The sequence below is a fragment of the Bemisia tabaci genome, chromosome 5 (assembly GCF_918797505.1).
Source record: "Bemisia tabaci chromosome 5, PGI_BMITA_v3".
NCBI lineage: Eukaryota > Metazoa > Arthropoda > Insecta > Hemiptera > Aleyrodidae > Bemisia > Bemisia tabaci.
Window position 1 is genome coordinate 22715017 of NC_092797.1, and position 15977 is coordinate 22730993.

At 36.8% G+C, this 15977-nt stretch overlaps 1 protein-coding gene across 1 annotated transcript in view; it reads right to left on the reverse strand.

Annotated features, from left to right (window-relative positions):
* Window positions 1–15899, reverse strand: part of Megf8 (multiple EGF like domains 8) — a 34691-nt gene extending 18792 nt beyond the window's left edge. Inside the window, exons 1-18 of the mRNA XM_019050925.2 lie at window positions 15258–15899; window positions 13991–14154; window positions 13145–13431; window positions 12727–12905; window positions 11644–11816; window positions 10152–10249; window positions 9400–9644; window positions 8082–8682; window positions 7285–7765; window positions 6239–6406; window positions 5541–5717; window positions 4728–5023; window positions 4002–4113; window positions 3299–3560; window positions 2372–2585; window positions 1245–1436; window positions 829–1005; window positions 84–254 (exon numbers count right to left, since the gene is read on the reverse strand). Of these exons, the coding sequence (XP_018906470.2) occupies window positions 84–254; window positions 829–1005; window positions 1245–1436; window positions 2372–2585; window positions 3299–3560; window positions 4002–4113; window positions 4728–5023; window positions 5541–5717; window positions 6239–6406; window positions 7285–7765; window positions 8082–8682; window positions 9400–9644; window positions 10152–10249; window positions 11644–11816; window positions 12727–12905; window positions 13145–13431; window positions 13991–14154; window positions 15258–15450 (4190 nt within the window). The 5' untranslated portion in view covers window positions 15451–15899. The remainder of the gene's footprint in view (window positions 1–83; window positions 255–828; window positions 1006–1244; window positions 1437–2371; window positions 2586–3298; window positions 3561–4001; window positions 4114–4727; window positions 5024–5540; window positions 5718–6238; window positions 6407–7284; window positions 7766–8081; window positions 8683–9399; window positions 9645–10151; window positions 10250–11643; window positions 11817–12726; window positions 12906–13144; window positions 13432–13990; window positions 14155–15257) is intronic.
* Window positions 15900–15977: the final 78 nt, after the last annotated feature.

The following is a 15977-nucleotide window of genomic DNA, read 5'->3' on the forward strand; positions in this document are numbered from 1 at the left end:
TTTAGCACATGTTGGAAAAAACCAACAGTATTTAAACATGAAGGCAGCCAAGGAAAACTAGAAGAAGAAATGAAGATACTTACGGCTGATTAGCAGAATTGTTAGGGCTGATAATCCACAAGCATTCTCGTGAGGGTAGTCCTTGACGACTTTCCCAGGCTGTCATTTCAGCTAATCTACTTCCGAGACCTTGAGGGCCTTTCCCACTTAACATTCCTCTTGCCATACACTGATAAAAGCATGTTCCTCCGCGCCTATATTTTGCGAAATACAAATGCGCATGAATTATTAAAATTAGAAAAGTAAGATCCATTTTCTGAAAGGCTAGGGAAAGGAGGTACAAAGACAGAGACAAAAATACCCTTGAGACCATTGACAGTGATTTTGTTTTTTCTTATTTATTGTTCTTTTTTCATTTATTCTTATTCAGTTGTAGAAGTAGTGGTATTATATCAGATTTATTAGGCTATAAAGCATCTGATGGCTATAAGGCACCTTATCGTCTAAATAAATAATAATAAATAAATATTTCTATCGCAGAAAAAATTGTGAGAGAAATAAAGCTACTAACGCTCCATGATAAAAACCAGTCATGTTGTTGCTATACTCATTTCCTCTGAATCACTGCAGCATGATAATTCATTTCTTGCAAGGATTTAAAGACAAGGCAATGATTTAACAAATGAAATAAAGATTATTTTCTGGAAAAAATAATAAATTTACAATGTCTCTGAGATCTAATGATTCAAATGAAGGTAAGTCTAAATTGTTAAAATTTTAGATTGGTGGTAGATGATGAGAATGAAAATATTGAAGAAAAAGACTTACTTGGGATTTCCATAGTATCCTTTTTTACACCTATCACAATTTTCACCTTCAGTGTTGTCTTGACAGAAACAAGCTCCACTGGTAGAGTCACAAACACCAAGAGATGTATCGCCATGCCCATTACAGTTACACCCTCGACATCCTTCCAGAGTTGTTGCGTTCCCATAACTCCCAGCTCTAGAGAAAAACAATAATGAATTAATGTCAATTCTAGAGGCAGTTCTTTCACTTAGGTTCTCTATAACACATCTTTATGGGCTTTATAGGAATATAATATTGATTTCTTCTACATGTTTTCTTGGCTCTTTTAAGTGAATCTTTAAGTTGTCTAAATAGCTGTATGAAATTTTTACTCGGAATTGTAAGAGGTCAAATTAAACAGTTTTTACAAGTAGCATGCAAAAATTGGTACTGACTTGCAGAGTTGGCAAAATTGTCCAGTGGTCCAGTCATGGCATTCATCGCAAATACCAACTCCCCGCGTGCATGTTGAATGGTTGTTACAACCGCAATTGGTACCACAGTCTGGCCCAGTCCATCCCAGATCACACTGGCAAACAAAAGCTGGGGCACCAGAGCAATAACCATTGATGCATTTATTGTAACACCTGTAAAAAGTAAGAGAGTCATAGTAACTGGAAATGGAGAGAATCACAAGAAACAAGACTTCATGTTGAAGCACAGGTAGTCATGGTCAACTCCTGCTAAGTGATAACCCATAGAGATTAGAGCTCTGTACTCACTTGGCGAAGTTTCTCACATGAACAAAATTCCCGTATTTCTGCAATGTAATTTCACATGCTGCGTTGAAGCACATCTGCAAAGTCACTTCTGGACAATCATGAACCCTTAGACCTCATCTCAATACAGTGTTTGAAACTCACCGTCAAGTTTCAGGAACCAACTCATCATGCTTGATTTTTAGGGGCCATTGAAGATTTTTTAGAGGCCAAATTGACTTTTTGCCTATATATTATGACGCACTTAGTGAAAAGTCAGAATCCGGTGTTGTGCGTCGAACTTTAAAAAAAATCGCCGAACAGAAAAATTAGGATTTTCTTTTTTGGGAGGGGGGGGGGGGGAGGGCAATTTTTAGGGCCACGTTGGCACAGAGCCTTCATTTTTTAGGCGCTATGACCGATTTCTTAGACGCAATTGGCGCCTGTCAGTTCCAAACACTGTCTCTATAGCTCTGTGCTCCTATCTTACCCAGGAATGCCGGGTCAGTCTGCCTTGGATTTAAAAAAAAGAGTGCCAAAATGTGATGGAAACTGACACCAATCCAATGGTAGGAGTAAGTTATTAGCCTACTCACATTTCACTGATAATATGATTGATATAGTGACTGCAAAACTTGTATGCAAAATTTTGGTAGAAAGGATTCTCTTTGCGCCAGAGTACTTCTTTAGAGTGCCTGCAGTCTAAAATCAGTTGAATTATTAAGAGTTGATAAATTGTAGGATTTTATCAACAAAATAAATGAATATGATGCGCAATGCCCTAATACGAATATTATCATTGCAGTAGTTAGGGCAAAACTTACGTTTTAGTGCAAGATGTTTTTCCGTCACCAATAAAGCCTCGCCGACACTGACAGGTGTAAGAGCCATGTGTGTTGGTGCATTTTGCTTCTTCATGGCAATCGTGAAGACCAATTGCACACTCGTCAACATCAGGACATGTCGCATATGCCCAACGCGCCTCATCTTCTAAGACTGTCACATTGTGAGCAGCACTTACCACAACTGCACATGATTCTGAAAATCAAGATAATTAAACCAATTAGAATTATTTTGAACAATTTTGTTCCTGGAAAATCTGACAGAAAATGACAATGATACTTCAGAGTCACGTTGCAAGAAAAAAAATAATCTTTACAGAACAGATCGGATTTTCATAAAATATGGAGAGGGTGGAAAAATCAAATTATGTAGTTAACTTGGAGACGCCAATTTTTACACCGTTGATGGGAAAGAGTAAATTGATTAAAAAGGCTCAATTAAAATGGACTACATTTCTACGGCAGAAGTTTTAAAAATAAAATAGAAATATTTTTCTTCAATTTTGATTCATTTTTGTACAGAAATGATTGCAACAAAATTTTTTGTTTGTCTCTGAGGATACAATCAAGTTTTCTTAAATATGTACTGCTTAAAAAAAAGAAACCTAGGTAAATTCAAAATAGAGAATAAATCCTTAAATTCCAGTAAAAAATAATCATAATTAGCTGACATAGAAATGTCTAACTGCTGACCAGCCAACAACGTATGGCTTTCAGATTTTCAAAATTAAATTTATTTAAATTTTTGCGAGTGACGTAGTCAAAAAGTCTCTTAAAAGGGGAAAACAAAGAAAAAAACCTGCCCAGACAGGTGAATTGCTTCAAGTTACCTCCGAATATAAACTAAGGATGCAGAATGTAAGTTATAAAGCTCAGTTTTCTGCTTAGAAATCTAAGAAAAAGACTTACGTATATGAGGCCGGCTAAAATCACCCGGTATGCAGACACCTTGGATTGGATTATCATAGTCATAACACCACCCACATCCCAAAGTGCGAAGACAAGTTGAACAGTTGGTATACTGAGAGCAAGCATCACACTGTGGTATATGAATCGATGCATTTCCAGAAATAGAAGTTGAAGATACAGCCCCATGATAACCTCGATCTTTCCATTCTCGGCACAGTCCAAACTGATATTCTGATGTGTAAAGTGAAAAGAGGAAACACTCCTGAAATGAAAATATTAAAGATTTAAATTAAAAGCAATCACATGCAATAAAGTCCAGAGCTTATTTACAAAGGGATTGAGTCATAATCATTTTAAGGGAAGTTTTATTTATTGCAAAGGGAATTTTATTTGTCCTAAAGGAAAAAAGATGACAGTAATAGTAAGAAGGAACATCAGAAAGTAATAAATTAGAGAAGTATTAAAGAAAAAAAAAAAAAAAAAAAAAAGTTACATCGAATACTGACATGGGAGGGTTGTTCAGGGACACACGCTGTTATCAAACAAGATTGGAGAGGATAAGTGCTGGAATGTTCCACTAAAATGTTGTCAGCATGAACTGCCTTATAACTTAAGAAACATGGTCCAAAGACTATCAAAAAAGTCTCTGAACTTTGAAATGATCAATCAATAATTCGTTGTAAAGGGACTTCAAATGACAAACCTGTGTAGCTTGGCACCAGACACATCGGCCCCCAGTTAGACATTGAGTACAGTTCTTCCTTGTATGACAAGCAGGTGGGCATTCAGTGGCCGCAATTACAGCGCCAAACAGTCTGAAATTTAATGATATTATGTAATGAATAAGAAATAAAATTATATCCCTAATTCTAATTTTTTGGGGAATTATTGCCCACTACACCTTTTGCTTGGTCTGGTGATGATGCATAAAATAAACATTTTCTAGCTGGATCAAAAAAGGTGCATGTACAGCCTGGAGATAGGGATTTCCGAGCATTTAGTGATGGTATACCTGCAATGAATAAGGTGGAAGTATCTTTTAACCTTTATTACACCATGGGCAAGTTTACTCATCCCCTCTGTTCCGCACACTGTGAATGACAGACAGGTTGACTCTTTTCGTACCCTTGCCGACTCTGGGGCTCCACTATATTGATGGAATGAGACTTTTAATCTGCGTTATCTGTCAGTAAAGATGTGAACTATAACTCTGGCTTAATTTCAAAAGAATGCTAGCATTTTGCTGCATTGGAAAGGGGCTTAAAAAACTTGCAAGGTGCCATTTTTTTTCCTAATCTGGTTAAGGGGCAAGCATGACGAATCTTAACTTTGTGTTGAAAGGGTTATCAAATTGTTTACCAGTATTTCTTTGACCCGATTTTCAATACTCCTCATGAGATAAGCTAAGAGACAATTTTATTGTACTCACCTTCCTCTCCGGTCACACCGGGCATCGTCGGACCACCACTCACACAGATCAGTGTTTGTGCACGACTCGCAATCAATGTAGTTGCTACAGTTGTTACACATTGAAGGCAATAAGGTGAAGTGATGCCAATCTCCATTTTCGTTTACACACTCCAACGTTTCATTTGTACTCCTGGCATAGCATTTATTGTTGTGAGGGCACCAGGCGCAAAGAGCATCACTCAAACAAAGCATACAGTTGGAATACTCATTGCAGGTTCCTTTTTCATACGGAGCGAGATATTCAAAAGTAAAAACCTGAAAGAAAACCGAAGTTCAACTTTTCGTTAGCACAAGGTTGAATCATCTACTTTCAATTTAAACTAAGAGGCAAAAGCTTATACAGAAATAATGGGCAAAAATCAAATGAGAATCACTATGTGTAAATTTATTATTTTATTTTTTTTCTTTCTTTCTTTTATTTTTTATTTTTTTTTTTTTTGTAGATCAATGCAAGCCTGCCAAATCAGTTGAATGATTGAATTAATACTTTAAAATGACAGGTCTTTTGTGACCTAGATAAATACAGTAAGACCTCGATTCATCGGATTTCACCAGACCGGAGGCTGAATCCGTTAAATCGCGCTAGTGGGTCCCCCTGAAGGGATCGGAGGATCGATCCGTTAAATTGCAGACTCCGATAATTCGAGGTCATACTGTAAATGAAAAATAACATGTGCCAGACATGTGATACAACGAGGCATAATATGAAATTCACATCCATAGAAGTGCAACTCTTAAACATTTGTCCAGCTAGCAGGATAATAGCTATTACCTTTGGTGAGTCATGTGATTTGTTGTGTAACAGTTCCATTCTTGAATCACTGAGATAAGGACCTGCGACTGTATTATGTGATTGAAGGTCAATGAGAAACGGACCTACAGTGGCATCTGCAAACCATCTGACTTCATTGCAGTTTGGAATTTCTCCCAATAAATGCTCAAAAATTTCCTGGAAATCAAATTCAACAATAAACATTATGTGAAAATCAACGACCATTAACACGTCTGATGAGATTAAGAGAGGCTGATTATTTCTGAATTTAGAGGACTAAAAATTGGGTTTGACTTCAATCTAAGACAATTTCAATTTTTCTTTCAAGTAGTGTTCTTTAGGAGAACACGCTTTGTACAAGGACCACTCGCTGAGTCCGGTTCAGAAAAATGTTGAACTTTTTTTCAAATTTGACTTGCCTTTTAATGACTAAAACTATGGACTGAAATCCATGCTTTCTGGGACTCAAGCAGAAATCAAGATACACCTTTTCGTCAGAGGAGCAACAATAGCGGTCACTTCTGCAACTACAGTAAGACCTTGATTTATCGGATTTCACGGGACCGGAGGCCGAATCCGTTAAATCGCGATCTGATAATTGGAGGTCTTGCTGTACAAGATGTTGCCAAACGAGGAGCATCTTTTAATATTTTATTTGTTAATTTCTGTTGGTTCACTGAATCACAGTTGAGACACACCTGTTCTGTGTTGAGTTGAATAACTTTCAGTGTTGCAGATGCGTGTGAAACGCACAATTTTACATGTTCATGGGCACTGTTCCAGGTGGTGGGGAGTTTCAGGAATCCTTGAAGGCGAGTTACCATTTCTCCACCAAGAGAGAGCTCTGTCCTAGTCATTTGGTTTCCCTAAAAAAATGTAAAAAAAAATGAATGAAGAACAAAAAAATATCTGAGACCATTTTTGACATCGTGCTGAATGTTGTAGGATTTGTATTATACTACTAAAAGGCTTCGCCCTCTGGCCACTACAGGGCTTAACCTCTAGAGAATGCCTCATGCTTTTTAAGGGCCACTTTGCGGGTTCCTGTGAGTTAAGTTTCCAAAATCTGAATAGAGCAGGCTCATCATAGAAAATCATAGAAATCGGCCTCATAGAATGATGACAAACAGGGACAAAAAATGAAAATTTAAGGGGTCAGAGAGGTTATAATAATGATAACGATGGCCAAAGTGCGAAACCTTGTATCTTGGCTTGCAACATTGCAGACTTCCTGTCACACATTATTTTTTCTTTGGAAAATTAGTCGACGTATTTTTGTGAATTTTTTTTTTTTTTTTTCATTTTTCTTGTCTGTTATCAGAATACTCCGAGTGATTTTTGAGCCAAAAAGTTGGCTTGTACTTATCTCTTGGAAAAAAAAAGGAGTGGAAATTTTAAAACATTGCAATGCAGATACTCACTTTGACCATTGATACGTGGAAATAATTATTCAGAGTATAAACGGCAATACATTTTTTAGAGTATTTTTTGGCTGCCCTGATCGAATCAAATAAAGTCTGCTTCATAATTCAAATTTTGCAAAATGCGCCATGGTTTCAGGCAGTATTGAAAATTACAATTAGAAATAAAAATGAATAGTAAAAAAGCGGAAAATAAGTACTTCTACTTGAGGAACTGTACTGTAGGTTATGCGACAACATCCATAAAAATAATTACTCAAAACATGATGGCAACATATTTCTGCTCTAGTTGATTCGAAAACTAAGTCCTTGACATTTCTCACCTGACTAATATCAACTGCAGTTGAGTTAATGATCATCACCATGTCCGGCTGGGAATAGTTGGCAGGGTGGTGATATTTCAAGAACGTAAAACCTGGCCGTTTATCTAGGCCTGCACACATCTTCGGATTGGAAACTTCTGTCCCTTTAGAGCCCCACCAACCAGCTATTTGGGAAGGTGTATCTTCTTGTAGACCACAGATACCAAAATTATCATTCCTATGATGACATTTGGCATTTTGAACACACCAAATGCACGAGTCTAACTGCAGGTTGTGGGCAACTGAGGATGGCTGACTTGAGGCAGGTGCTCCATGAATCAGACAGCTATAACAGTCTGTCAGACCAGCGCAAACTCCTGGACATCGAGTCGTTTGAAGATTCGTTGTGCAGTTGATTCCAATTGTGCGACCGTAGCAAATCTCATCTGCTGAGCACCATCCACATTCTGGGTCAGCAGTGCATTCCGATAGAGTGTGATGTCTGAAAAAATTAATTGGAAGCCCAATTTTAAATTATAAAATTAGCAAAATAGTTTAACTTTGAACTACACTAAAAAATTAAACGAATTATAAATTAAAGTAAATCATTAGATTAATCTGGGAAAAATCATAAAAATAATTTGCCTCTAATAGACAATGGTAGTGGTAAAAGCTAATGACATGGCTAGAATTTTGTAGATTATATGAAATACTTGAGCTTTCATTTGAGAAATTCTTTCAAAATTCACTGCCAAGATTCATTTAGGAATTAAAAGCAGGAGGAATCTATTGAATGAGAAGATATGTATAGTAATTACCTAGCGCACAAATGCTCAGGATTGTGGTGTTCAGGAGAGCGAATAGTCAGTGTATTAGGAAACACAAAAGCTAGGAGATCCGAGTTGACATTCCCATGATAACCACCGACTATGAAAAGTGTGTTACCATTTTTCACATCAGCTCCGTGAGAGAAAACACCTTGCGATTTTGGATAGCGGGCATCTCTGTCTGGATTTCCAAAAATATCATGACTGACCCAAGTGTGACACCCCAGATGATACAAGTACAAAGAGTTGTCATAGCAGATTTCTTCTCTATTATGTCGATGAGTGTAACCGCCAAATATCACCATGTAGTTTCCAATTAAAGACGCAGTATGAAACGCTCTTTCTCTGGGCACATAAGAATCCTTGAGCTCCAGTCTTGGATATTTTACTTCTGTCCAATGGCGAGATAGTAAATTGAACAAATATATTCTGTCGCTTAATTTGCTGAATCGAGCGGCATAAGTCACAATGCCACCATAGATGATTAATGACTGAGATCGTGCATGATAAATGGTTGAATGACCAGTAACCCGGTAGTCTAATTCTTTTCCACCTCGAGGTTTAATTTCTTCCCACTGCTCATCTCCGCCAACTGAAAAAAGTTAAAATACATTAATGAAATTTCTTGTTCACATTATCCAATGAAAGAGTAAGAACAGCCAAAAGAATGCGATAAAAAAAGAAAAAAAAGAAGGTTAATTTGAGTTTCTATACTCTTTTCAAAGGGCCACATGTTGTAGGGTTCTAACAGATCCTATTTCAGCCAGGAAAATGAAAGAAATTAAAACAGGAGTAAAAGCTAAAAAGCTGCAAATCATAGTCCAGGGAAAATTCAGTAAAAATATGGCACCAAGGCCAAACATAGAAGCATGCCTGACAGACGCTGTCCGTATCAGTATGGTTTATTTTTTTGGTAGATTTAAAAGGTATATCTGTAAATTCATTAAAATACATAAAAATACACGGGACGTTTCAGTGTCTCATGATACCATTTTCAACCGCAACGCAGTGGTTGATAATGAGGTTGTGAGACACCGAAACGTCCCGTGTATTTTTATGTATTTTAGCCTTGTTTCCACTGGCTCCTTGTTTTGCTTCTACTAATTCCGTTTTAGGCTGCCTGTGTACCTTTGTTTTTGTTCTAAATTCATTAATCAATGTAAAATACAGTTGTGACGATTTTGCTCAGGATGGCAAAAATTCCTACATATACTTCCAAAACTTGCTGATTGGAATTTTCACAACATATGCCCTTTATCTATGAGCTATTTTTAAAATTTTAGATCACAACTTCTAATCGCTATCTTACCTGAAGAGAGCTTGATACGATAAACAGCAGACGAAAAATAGCCGTGGAGCATGGATCCTCCAACAACATATAAGTTATTGTCAGGACCTAATGTTAAAGTATGCCTTGCTAAACCTGGTGGCTGAAACGAAGAATTTTGAGCTCTGTGTGACCACTTTCCTTCGGATACTTCATAAAACCACAGCTCATTTGAGACAGAGCCTGACTTCAATTTACCTCCGAAAAGAACAAAACCTCCAGGGTACCTGGAAAAATAAAAAAAAAAAAACATTGTACACTTGGAAAATCTTTAACTTTGGTCTTGTTGTCCAACTTCAGTTTCTTTTATCATATCTATTCAAGAGTATTTTGATTTGTTAGACAGTTTTATGATAGTGATTAAGATCAATAAACATACATGTATTACGACAAGAAAAAAAATTATTTTAAATGTTCGGAATTCAACATTATTGTATTAAAGTGCACCAATTAGGTTGCTATTTGGAAACTCAAAAATGAATTAAACAGCTTTTGATAAATACTGAGAAGTTTTTTCATCAAAAATTGGAGGGTGAATTTTCATCATGATTGAACGAAAATCTCTTTCTAGCAAAACTTTTAGGCACATGCTAGGGTCTTCTAATTTGGATGCCAAAACACAGTGAAAATATGCACGGGCTTTATACTAGAATAATATCAATGAAAATTCGCCGAGAGTATGTAAGAGGAACACTAATTAAGTTATGGTTCAGAAAGGGTAGACATCGCATTACCTTGCCGCAGCATGGGCATATCTTGGAGATGGTTTCAAAACTGGGATACCAGAGTGATCTGATGTTTGGTTCACTCTAGCTATTACACTCCTTTGCGTCTATAGAACAGATAAAAATTGAAAATTTAAAAAAAAAAAAAAAAAAACTAAAAACTAAAATGCCTGTCTCACGTTTTAATGAATACAGAAACTCTGTTACATTCAATCTTCAGCACACAAGTTTAAATCTCCTTTACTTTGATCAGAGTATTGATAAGACATTTGTAATACTTCAGCATATTGCTTTGAATAGTTTTTTTGATAAATCATAACAAAAGACCATCATGAAGAATGTAATTATAAGTAGGGCTGTGCGAGTACTCGAATTTCGAGTCGAGTCGAGCCGAGTATCGAGTACTCGACTCGGCTCGAAAGTTAGGTTAGGTTCGAGCGAGTACTCGAACTCGGCTCGAGTGTCAACAACACGAGTTTTTTCGAGTATTTCGAGTTTTTTTGAGCCGGAAACGCCGAAAGAGTCCAACTTCCAAACATTTCAATCATACTTAAACTATTGTTAGTTTTGCCATCATTTTACGATTGAATAACATCAGAGTCTCGTCGGCAAATTTCTACCATCCGCAGCGCCAACACGCTACCGCCCGGCGATTTCCTGCCGCGCGCGCGGTTTGTAACTACACGGAGTCATATGAGCGCATTTATGCGCGCGACAAATTTCAACCTGCGGCGGCGACCGCCGCTTGGAAAACTGAAAGTGAGCACGTGTTTTGGACCTTTTGCGCTCCAGAAAAACGGTGTCGCGGCGGCAGAAAAAAGGTGCTGCGGCTACAAAAATAGGAATCGCGCGATTCCAAAAAACGTCGCGGCGACAACTGCCGCCGGCGACACGAATTGCGTGCATAAATGGGCTCTAAAGCCTTTACTTGTGCCGCCCGAAGTTCCTTTCATGTACGCCGCGCCACGCCGCTTCTTGCCAAGTTTTGTCCTCTTTTCAAAATTAAACCGCGGGAAGTTATTTTAACGCGTTACTGCCGAACATTTTGTAAGTTTAGTGTAAATCCTTCCTAGTGTGTCATCGCCAATAATTATTAATATCATATTATGAGTCTTGTTTGAAATTATTTGTTGTAGAAAATAGATTAAATCACGTTTTAAAACTCGAAATTACTCGAACTCGACTCGAGCTCGACTCGGCTCGAGGGTCATTTTCAAAGCTCGAAAAAGCTCGAACTCGGCTCGACTTAGTGAAAAAATACTCGAACTCGGCTCGAATCCAAAAAACCAGGCTCGCACAGCCCTAATTATAAGACTCAACTATGATTGTAACTGTTTTTTACTGATCCTTACGATATTTTATTGTACTCACAGAACCTTGATGTTTACCGCAAATTCTGCAGGGTGCTTTGAATTTGGGCACTTATTTTAGGACTTGAAAAGGTTCCTTTAAAATTATAGACACAACAAAGGTTCATAGTCAAGCTTCAGAAAATACTTACACTAGAATAAAGCGCGTTCAAAGTATTGGAATCATTGAATGTTGCTAGAAATTTCAGTGCAAAGGCCTCAGGGTGAAGACCAAAACCATTTTTTACACTGCCTTGTCCGTACTTTGAAAAAACAGCAGTTAATTCTTGAGGATCTAGGGTTGGTGATTTTGGAGATACATTTTCTAGGGGGGAAAAAAAAATTTCAGATAAGATGGAAAAATTAATTATCATAAATTAGAGTTACAGATGAAAAGTATTACCTACATGCTCAAAGCGAGAGAGAAAGAGAAAATTTAATACATTTGGGCAAAAATTGAGAGGATTCTTACAGTGAACATCCTTGTCTATCTAGAGATCTGTCAAACTTAGGAAAATCACGATTGAAGACGTTAAAATAAATAAAATAATGCTTGACATTCAGGTGTGTTTAGTTGACAGATTGAGAGTGAATGTTACGGCTGGTACGTAACAGGATGTAAAGCCTCATGCATGTGGAAAATTTTGAGACCTCCAGTCAAATTTTGATACATTCCAAAGGAAAACAGGACAACCTTAAACCATGCTGAAAGCTCTGATGATTAAATATTTCAGTCCAAAATTATCACAAGATCATGAAGTCAAGTTTTCAGCCACACTACAAAAATGAGATTGGTGATTGAATCTTCATCTATCACATCTCCATATCTTCATGAGCAGTGATTTAATATTAATGGTGTCAATTCAAAAGTGACTATCAAATGCCAAATACTAAGAGGTTTGAAAATTTGAACGGAGAGGATTTTCATTTTTAATTAAAAGAAGAATATCTTTCTTTTATTATGTGTATTTTGGCTGATTAATTTGTTTTTCATTTTATTTAAAGGATAATTAAACATTTTGCTCCATGATCTTGCTTTGACTTTGAACTGGAGTAATAAATAAGGCTGCTAACACAGTTTCCTTTTTTTTAAGATATAACAGATGGAACTGTTCAAGCCTCAATGTAATCAGTCCATTTTATCTCCATACATATTTATGAAAACATCACAGGTGTAAACAATTTAACAAATGTTATGTGTTTCAAAGAAAAAGGTGAAACCATAGGATACATACCTATCACATTGCCATTTTCATCTTCCCATCGATTATTCGCCAGGCGAAAAATCATGAGATCACCCAAAATTTTATTGAGATTGAAACCGCCAAAGATGTACAAACTGTCAGTTTCACTGACATACACTGCTGAGTGATATGCCCTCGGTTTTAAACCATGATCACTTAATTTGTGCCACCTAAAAAATATGAGAGAATGAATAAAATAATGGAATTGAGGAGGCACTATTAAAGAGGAAGAAAAGTCAAAACGCCAAAAATGTCATTTGCGAGAGTGAACAGACTGTACTCACCGCATGCGTATAGTCTTCCACCGCATTTCGAAACATTATTAACAAAAGTTAAGTTTTATCTTTCATCTGAAAAGATTTCAAAGGGATGGTAAAGAGGTGGAAAATGATCACAAGAAATGACTCACCTATTTTCTACTGGATTTAGATGGTGGAGACTACAGGACATTCCAGTGAAACCTTCATTACAGTGACACTGTCCGCCGCGACACTCTCCATGCCCATAGACTTTACCGCAACTATCTGGACAAGCTTCCTTGCTACAATCAGGGCCTGTCCACTTTGAATCACAGAAGCAAGAATGATGGAGGCAGCTCCCATGCTCAGAGCAATTGTTTGGACAATCAGTCACTATATATTCTGCAGTGAAACCATCCAACATGTAATTTGTGTCGCTATACAGAAGGATCAGCATCTGAAATCAAAGTCATAGGTATGTTAAAGAAGAATTCATTACAATTAAGTTCCAACAAATGAAATCTTAAAAAAATGAATAGGTATTCAACAAATGAAGCAACCGTATTCTAAAAGAAAAAGCCTTCGAATTTGAAGAGAGTATGTAATGTTAATTGGTAGACTGCACACAAAATAAAGGGTGTTCTGTTGAACATTACAAAATTTACTTAATACTCGAGAAGTGCTGAAACTTACATTTCTTCCATTTTACTATTTCTTGCATAGTTAAAAAAAAATATTTGCGTGTGTGAATTCAAGGTTAATGAAAAAAGGAAATATTTTTGGCTCGAAGAGAGAGAAGCTTCAATCTATTAGACATTTGAATTGACCTATTGACTTAGGAACTTTGTCTCATTCTTTCAGTATCAAATCCGCCTCTACCTTTAATTGAGTTGTCTCAGGAGTAATGTTGAGATTCTTAAACACAGCAAATGAGATAAATGGTCTGGTACTTTCACTGTCAATATATGTTGCTTGCTTAGGGAACAGTCTACAATTTGAGCAGAAAAATAACTTACATAACCAGAGGAGGCAGTGATTTTTTCTGGCTCATTTTTTCCGCTAAAACTTCCAAGAAGGGTTGAATTGAATGAGTCTCCATCATATATGTAAATGTAATCATAGGAACACTCAGTGCTCATGGATAAAAATGTGAGGGTGATGAACTGTTGAGGATCTTTGGCTATGAACAAAAATATAAAAATCAAAAATCAAATCAGTGAAAGAGACAAATCCTATTATGACAGTAATATCACAGCAATTTTTCACAGAATTTTAATTGTCATTGTTGAAATTCTTCACACCAATACATAAACTGAGATCACAAGGATAATGATACACATCAAAATGCCCACGACATTTCAAGATGGTTTCAACCCTCTTTTCAACGAGGAAATAAACAGTGAAAAAAAATTGTAAAATGAAAAACTAATCAATAACTGAGGTTTTGATTTTTTGTTCCCTGATTGACGAAAGGATTGAAACCATTCCAGAACGTCATCGCAAGTATATTACATCTTGTTCACTCGTACTTTAGCGTTTCCTCATATTTGTACAGACAGTCCCATTTCCAGTTGATCTATTTCCTTTGCCAAACATAAGGATTCCTGTAGCTACCTAAATTTTAGATTCTCATCCTCTTGAATATGCATGTGAATTACGATGTAGTGGAGATTTGCCATACTGGTTTTAATCGTGACGGGTAAATTTGAGGCTTGAAACTAAAAAATTATAATTCTTACATTCAAGCCTGAAGATTTTTTTTGTTGATTTAGTTGGACTAAGCTAGAGAAGTACGAATTTACATGAAAGAAACCACTTTACTTTACTAATATTTTTCTGTAAGATTCATGGTCGAATTATGCTGCATGGTCATGCTATCTCTGATGTGAATTTGTGATTTTGATGGAATTATAAAAACAGTATTGTTCAGCTCCATTTGCTCCTAAGCAAACACTGCGTTTTTCATAGAATGCATTGGAACTTTGCCACTGTAGTTACACGCAGAAAATTTCGTTCATGCTATACAGCCGGAATCTCTCTTGCCTGTATGTCCTAGTTCTTGAACGAATGAGACTTGAATGTGTGACAGTTGGCATCTCAAAGGCTCACACTCATGATCAAATGACTGATATGATACTGGATGCATTCAAGTCTTCGATAGGTGCTTTTCAAAATCAATTTCGATATGGCTGGGTTGCAGTTCTAGTGACACTATACCGGCTGAAGGAACACTGTCCAAACCAGTTTCTACTATAGATTAATTATGAATAAGTCAAAACTTACCTTTAATTAGCCATTCACAATGAGAATCTTGCGTGTAATTGGTGCCGGGAGGTCCATCAGAAATGGAACCCCTGCTATCCGTTAGAACTTTACGAGTCTTATCGCAAGGGCCAGACTGGAGTGTGAATATTATGCAACAGCATAGAATGATGACAACTTTGGAGATTGTGTTGAACGTGAACACAACTTTCATTTTTTACGGTAAAATACACCATAATTGATGCACTGAGAATGAAGTGCAAATGAGGGCTACATAACCTGAAGAAGATACTAAAGAGAAATTCTGAGTGTAGAGAAACGGTCAAAACGTGTCATTATGCGTGAGACTTGCTGCATAAGTAGATGACCTCTAGAAACGATTTTCATTTAAAACTTATCCTCGTTGAGAGACGATTTCATTAAGAGAGACATCAAGTTATAACATACTATCAAAACACTCGGAACAACGCGCGAGGAAAACACTGATAAAACTGCTATCTATGGGGAACACGAGAAAAACACACCATAGATCACCACTTGAACGATTAGGGCAAACTTTAAAAATATTTCAGAGGGATGATTTACATAAACACACTATATCAGAAAGAAATGAAAATTATTTTCATAGAAACTTTACGTTTACCTAAATTCTCCATTCTCGCTCCACTTGAGGAAGGAGAGGAAGAAGAAATCCGAGAGAGAAAAACATAAACACCGTAGTCCGCTTTTCACTTTTTTCAA